Consider the following 7,464-nt stretch of genomic DNA (forward strand, 5'->3'; position numbering starts at 1 on the left):
GATAATTTTCCAGATCACACCTTTGAACCTGACACAGTGGCTGATGGTATTGAAAATCTCACTACCCGTCATTCTGCTGGATGAAACACTTAAATATGTGGCCCGTAACTACCTGGAACCTGGTAAAGATAGTGTGCAGCCTGCCACCAAACCGTGTTCTTTGTCAGCATGCACCGAAGGAGTTTCCTGGCCGTTTGTGTTCATTACTATGCCCTTGGTTATCTGGCTTTACAGCACAGACACTAACTTTAGTGATATGTTCTTGTCCTGACTGACACGGTGACAAGTTTTACATTCAAAGAAAAAGTTTAACTTAATTTTTTTATTGTTTAGAGCAACTGTCTATTTCTGCTGAATTTTCACATGAACATATTTGCCGGTGATGGAGGTTTCATAATCTAGATTTTGGTTTTTTGCTTTTTCTGACTTCAGTGGGGGCAATATATTCCTCTTTTATACACAGTTAAAGTGTCCATTGACATGTACAGAGAACTAACACTATTTTATGCAAATATTTTTTTGTAGATGAAAAGCATGTACAGTGTTCTGTTCAATAGTCTATTCATCATGTAAAAAAAAGTAAATTTTTTTTGAGCCAGCGGACACTATCAAACTAAATTTGCAGCAGATTTTAGGGAATGAATGTGTGTTGTCTAAAACTAAAAAAGCATGTAACTGTTTGTCTTCTGCATGACCATCCAAACTTAATTTGTCATAAAGTCAGGTTTTATTCATAAGCAGAACTTTCTGCAGTGGGTAGAGAGTACTGCTACCTCGGTCAAGATTTCTTCTTGGTTTCCACTCTTCCTGTTCCCTCGCTTTCGGTTCTTGACTGTCCTTGTTTACACCAGTTTCTGTATGAGGTATGCCTAATCTTGCTCGTGCAGAAAATAGCATTCCAGGTGCAGCCTGCTGGGGTTCTTCCATACTCTCAACACACGTAGGGTTGTTTTTTTTAAGATTATTTATTTAAGTGTCTATTGTATTTTATTGTAACGGACCTTATTTTGCCAGTGTTGCCCATTATGCAGGGATAAGGAGGGCTGCTTCTGTCTACTTAAAACTAAAACAAGCCTTTTTAACAAACACGATCTGTTTTAGTTCAAAAGAGGGTTTAAGTTGGGTTTTAATACCGTATTTACATGTGTCAATTTATTTCTTCCCCCCCCCTCCCTTTGAGATCAAAACTTGTATTGAGACCTGGAAAAATAACTCGCACTGCATAGCTAGAAATTGGATTTCCTATGCTTAGGGCACTCATGATCAGTTGTATACATGGAGTTACTCTGCTGGCCTGTTGTTAGCCTGACTTGAAGTAACAAGCTCGTGTGTGTGTTTTGTAAAATCTGTAAATAGCACATGACCAAATTGAACATATTGTATAGAACTATTTTTATTTTAATGTGGCACTAACCACCTTCATTAGTACGGTAAATGTTAAAGCATGTTTTCAAATTCAGTCCTGTATCAACAACGTGTAAGTCATTAACAGTCCTAACTGTGGTGTTTTTCTCCAATGCCTTCCAACTTTCATCGACTAAAGTGAGTATTTCTCTTCCATTTCACCATGCCAGTGGTGACTTGCTGTAAAATAGCATATGCTGTATACATGTTGAAGAATAAATAGTAATTTCCTTCATTCCCATGCTGTGTTTTGTCAAACTCTGCTGTGCTACATTATTATCACCACTTTAGACTCTTGTTTTGTGGTCTGAAGCTCAAATTACTGATTGTAAAGGCAAAGCGCTTGCTTTTGCTTTAGTGTATTTTAGGTCTTGTTTTATAGCACCCAGGAGCCTCAGTGCCCCAAGACCTTACAGCTTTTGGTCTTAAGTTTGAGATAAAATTGGAAAAATCTGTAACTTAAGACAGCAACAGCTGTTCACATGAATGTTTAGTTTCCAAAACACTCTGGTACTTGTAGTCAGGTGCTGCTTTACTCCAAAGCTTTTTTCTGATCTGAAGTAGGAGATACCCCTCAGAGCTGCCCGCCCATCCCTTATCTCCAGTATCTGCAGTGCTGGAAATGCAGGCGCTCCTCAAAAAGAGTTTATTGTTTCCAATTACTGGAAACTCTTTTTACATTGGCCAAATGAAAAGACAGAAGAACCATCTCAGCTTAGCAGGATAGTCTTTGAGAATTGTGCTGAGGTCACTGTGTCTTTGTAGAATAGCAGGTGCTGTGTTATCATCTGCTGGCTCAGTCTGCTGTAATAACCAAATTCAAACAGCTTTCTCCTTCCTCGTAGAGGAAAGTGATAGTGAAAAGCTATGTTCTGTTGATGCCAGCTGGAATCCAGCAAGCACAGATAATTCCCAAGGTTTCAAGCTTTCAGATAGAGATGCTAACCTCAAAATACGCAGTCTTTATCTGAAATTCCACTGCATTGTGAATGCTGTTTATTTATATAGGCTTTGACTTGTTTAAGTTGATGCTGAAGTGACTCAGGGGAGCTAGACCTGGTGATGTAGTAGATGTGTTGCTGAACTGTAAGCATTTAAATGCCATTGAGTGCCCCTTTAGAGTGGGAGTAACCGTCTTTGCTAAACTAGGGCTTTGCATACCACAAAACCAATGGCCAGCACAGGCCATTTGCTTTATCAGTAATAAATCAGCAATGTGAGACTTGTCCCTGTTTCTTTAACAGAAAAATAATAGGTCATGTGATTTAGGATTCCTTGAGATCAAAATATGTTAGAAAAATAATAGGTCATGTGATTTAGGATTCCTTGAGATCAAAATATGTTAAGTATGTTATTTGAAACAAATAGTAGCGAGATAGTTTTATGTAGTCCCAAAATTATCGATCGACACTTTCTAGGGCAGGAACACCACTGAGTCTTGGAACGTTGGTTCTGTGTGAACCTCCAGATCACCATATTGGTGGGGTTTTTAAAGCCATCTATGCAGCTGCCACCGTGCTGCTTGTACGGCCCTACTCCTGTCTATTTGCCAAATACTCCTGCTCTATATCCCCTTTCTCCTTGTCTCTAAGAAGAGGAAGAGGAAAATGACTATTGATAAGTAGAATTGAGTCTTCAGCTTCTCTGTTAGATCTCTGTCCCTGTTGAAGATTAATCTTGCGGCTTGTGTCATGAATTTCAGGGCAGACGCCTGAGAGCTCATGTGTACTGGATGTCTCAGGGCACTTTTATTAGGGCCTTGTGTTCCTTGGAGTTTGCTTTTGAAAGCTGGATGGTAAATGGAGTGGTGTTCATCCCTGCAGGCTCCTGAGGTTACAGGAACAGTCAGTTTTTGTAAGGTGCTCCTGAAAAGATCTCAAAATACCCTATTTTTCTTTTATTTCTCCCAGTCTGCCTGTCCAAATTTTCCTGTAGAAATGGAGCAATAGGGTTCCCTGAGATCAGCATTTACGTATCTGAGGCTCAATGGCAGCTGCTGCTTTGCTTTCAGTACTTCTGTTTGCCCAGTGCTGCCACTACATAGTATAAATGCCAGCCCTGCGTGGTCTGCTCTGGCTGTTTGTTAAGAGCTACCCTGAGCTTCCAGGCAGGGAAGCGCCCTGCCCCAAAACCACTGCTGTGAGCATCCTCGGGATCTTGGAGCTGGGCTTAACCCCTCTCCAGCTGAGTCAGCTGTGGGGGATTGCTGCCATTAGAATAGCAGGAGGCAGCTGATGAGGTGGCTTTTCAATTATAGAAACTATGGAAACAGAGTAATGCACCACAAGAAAAGATGTTAATGGACATCATTATCCCTAATTGTGTAGGTCCTGCCATTCTTTAGCTGCTGGCCCTTTCGTCTAGGGTGACCAAGAAGAGGGGGCTTTTCCATTTGGAACAGATCGACCTGCCAACATTTCTAAGTTGAGGCTCTTGCTTAATTTCTTTGTTTCCAACCCCTCGCTGTACTAGGGTCTTCTGGGGATAGAAACGGGTAACTGCTGTGTTAATGTGTTACCCCTGTGAATATATAAATAGAAGCACTTATTTAAGCAGAAATAACTCAGTTACCTAGGCTTTATCTCCCACCTCCTTTTTAGAAAATATACTTTTTGTTCCCTTTTTTTCTCATCTCACTGAGCTCTTTAATCTCTGCTGGTTTCTGGATTCCTTAGTGTCCTCACATATCGCTACTTATCTCTTCAGTGTAAGACAAGAATCAATCCTGTGATTGATACTACCTGATGGTAGGAACAGCAGGGAGGATATCGGCTTATCCTGGGAAACCAGTGGGGTTTGGTATGAGCACAGCTCCTCCTGAATTGTATTCTGTAGCCTGGTCTGAATTGGAGCAAAGTCAACGGTCAGGCAGCTGCAGTTGTACGGCAACGATTTAGACAGGAGCTTTTATCTTCCTGCTGCCTCGGGGCCTCTCTGCTTTCAAATGTGAGTGATTCAAAGTGCTGTTTGTGAGCTATAAACGAGCTGCTCCTTTTCGCTGGCATCAAAAGCAATAAAAATAGTTCATACTTGGTTTCTCAAAGTAGTATTGCAAATAAGTATGAAAGAGGCTGCAGAAAAATATATACCCTTCTGTCAAAATGCTGCAAGGCTTATGTTTGTAGGGAGGCCGTTTCGGAGAAGGCTAACGAGTTTTTAATCTGATGATAAAATGGAGTACAGCAGTCCTGTCCCTGTTCCAAGAACACAGCTGATGCACAGATCATACATGGCAAACAGCTTAAAGATGGTTGAATTTGCTGAGATGAAGGGAGGTAAAACTGATACCAAGTTGTCTGTCTCTTGCACCTGTCTTGTTTACTTTTTTGCACTTCTAACCATTAACTGTTTCCCTAATCTCTGCTAATTACATCCTTAATTACATTAATATGCATTTTCAAATCTTAGCAGGAGACCCTAAATTTTGTAGTGTTGAAGCTGTGTTTTGAAGAGCCACTGTCAAGTCCTAGGGAATCAGTGCCTTGTTCTCCTCTCCTAGGCACAAGTCTAACCTTGTGCCCTGTGTTGGGGGTAAAGTACAGCCGCAGCTTCGTTACGTTGTACTCTACCCTCTGCCTACGCCTTCATCTCTGTAGTTTAATGACTTCTGCAAAGCTTTCCTACTGCTTCCCAGAATAAGCTGCATAACTTGGAAGAGGGACATTGTCAGGTCACTTTGGGGCCAGAATTGAGATGTAATGCCTTGATCAGAAAAACGCCATTAAAGTTCTTAACGGCTTGAGCTCAAACTGTAGTGTGGAGCTTGAAAGCAAAAACTGCAACTAAGGGGGATTTGTCCCTTTGCAGAAGTTTGTGCAGAGAAAAAGGCAAAAGCCAGCTGAACGTGTCTTAATTCTCTGCCACTGCAGTCCTGTCGGAAGTGCTGGCTTTGCTGATAAAGGGAGCTCTGCCGCCTTCGGAAGAGCTGAGCCATAATCCAGAGGGTTTTGGGCTTTAAAAACAAAGTAACCTGAGAGTGTCCCTTCAATGACAGAGCAGCCAGTTAGCAAACTTAACATCTTTTCTTCTGTCACTGTTGATCTTAGTCCTGCTTGTACAATGATACTTGGCATTCTTCCTTTCATTAACTGGTGCCTTTTCTTTCTTTCCTTTTCAGCAATACTGGAGTAATCGCTTCCTAAACAATTTTGCAGAAATGTAAGGTTGTTTTGTTGCGTGCATGTGTTTTTAGCAACACATCTACCAAAACTTCTGCATGTACCATGTGTAAAGATTCTTTGCTTTCCCTAAAACAAAACTCATTGTGTTCTCTGTGGAAGAAATGTGTGGTACCATTAGGACTTCATTATACAGATGTACAAACGTGCAATAGCGCTTACCGAATTGGAAACTCTCTCCAGAGAAGTTTGGGTTCTGTGCTGCATGGAGAAGAGTTTGTTTATCCTTGAACAAGAATCGCGGAGCTGTCAGCCAGTTTCCCATATTTCTGTATGTAAAATGTCAGTTTATAAAGTGTACAATATCAGAATAATGCATGCCTTGGGTTGTAGACAGATCTCTGTATTGTATCATCCAAACGTACGACTGTAACAGCTTATGTACAATGCTCTCCTATTTATAAAACCCATTGAGATTACAGATGAATGTTAAACCGTAAGCCTCCACTTCAGAACTTTGGATTTTTTTATCTGTGCAAATCAACCCTGTTTTGCACTGTAATTTATTTAACTCTAAGGCAGTAAGACAGATGTTGGTGCAATACAAATTATTGTGATGCATTTATCTTAAAAAGCAGCAACCGACGTAGCCAGTTCCCACGACTGCATGCGTGACCTGTAGAAGCTGTAAATAAGATCAGTTGTCTGTTGCCATGCTGGCGGTGAGGAGCATCACACCTAGTTTCATTTGTATCAGGTAAATAAATTTATTCTACAATACATACTTGGCGTGTTATTTGATGCACTTTGTTTTCTGCAGGTACACGCGTACGTACTTCAGCGCGCTCTTATATTAATGCCAGGATGACACTTATAGCACCAACACCATTGCAGTCTTTCCTCCTAGAACTATGCAGATGCAGCTGCTCTTCTGGCAGCACTGACCTCCTCGCTGGTGTGATTTCCTCTCTCCAGGGGCTTGTGTGTGTGTGGAAGGGACACTGTCAAGTACTTTGATCACTCAGTTTTTTTTTAAATGTTCCATTGTTTGTAAAATCCCTCTGAAACTTAAAATAAACATTTCTTTCCCAACTCCATCTTTTTTTTTTTTTTTTTTTTTGTCCTTTTCCATTATTTCTAAATTGCCCCAGCTTGGAGGAGCTGCTAGTTTCTTCCCCTTTTCCCAGGCAAAAGGAAGATGAACCCAAGCCTCGAGTAGCATGTGGGGAGCGCTGCTCTGGGCTGGGGCTTATCCCCTTCCTCCTCTGTGCAGCACATCCCTGTGCTGGCGTCTCTCTCTGTTAACAAGACTAAAAGCTGGATTTTTCCAACATCCTGTAATGCTTTGCTCCAAAGCTTGTGAACAACTTCTCCTGAGGAACGAGCAACAGGATGGGAGGGAATAGCCTCAAGTTGCACCAGGGGAGGTTTAGAGTGGACATCAGGAAAAATTTCTTCATTGAGAGGATTACCAGGCAGGGGGTGGACTCCTCACCTCTGGAGGGAGTTGAAAGATGGGTGGATGAGGTACTCAGGGAGATGGTTGAGTAGCGGACAGGAACGGTTGGACTCAGTGCGGTCAAAGGTCTTTTCCAACCAAAGGATTCTATGATTATCCCCCACAGAACAGATACTGAAAGGTCAGCTGGAGCTACCACCTCCTTTCCTACCTATTAAAAACTGTCCTGGTGAGCTGAGGAGGGGTTAATTCTGTCTCTATGCCCTGTTCCTCCTCTTGTAACACCCTGCAGCCACGAACCAGACCAGCTGGAGCTTACACCAATAGAAGAATTACTGTTTTTTCAGTGATAACTAACAAAGGGACAGTTTGGCACACAGATACCTGCGCTCTACCAGATCAATGGAGACAATTTAATCCACACAACTATCGTCCCTGTCTCACTGTCAACTCTGGACCTCAGCAGGAAAACCAGAACCCAAG

The 7,464-nt window shown here is 41.8% G+C and overlaps 1 protein-coding gene across 2 annotated transcripts in view; it reads left to right on the forward strand.

Moving 5' to 3' along the window:
• Nucleotides 1–6,616, forward strand: part of ATP2A2 (ATPase sarcoplasmic/endoplasmic reticulum Ca2+ transporting 2) — a 43,561-nt gene extending 36,945 nt beyond the window's left edge. Inside the window, exons 20-21 of one of the 2 annotated variants that reach the window (XM_069871141.1) lie at nt 2–1,542; nt 5,522–6,616. In XM_069871141.1, coding sequence (XP_069727242.1) covers nt 2–271 — 270 coding nt within the window. In that variant the 3' untranslated portion in view covers nt 272–1,542; nt 5,522–6,616. The remainder of the gene's footprint in view (nt 1; nt 1,543–5,521) is intronic. The other variant, XM_069871140.1, reaches the window with a different exon arrangement.
• The last annotated feature ends 848 nt before the right edge of the window (nt 6,617–7,464 follow it).

The sequence above is a fragment of the Phaenicophaeus curvirostris genome, chromosome 17, assembly GCF_032191515.1.
Source record: "Phaenicophaeus curvirostris isolate KB17595 chromosome 17, BPBGC_Pcur_1.0, whole genome shotgun sequence".
In the NCBI taxonomy this organism is placed as follows: domain Eukaryota; kingdom Metazoa; phylum Chordata; class Aves; order Cuculiformes; family Cuculidae; genus Phaenicophaeus; species Phaenicophaeus curvirostris.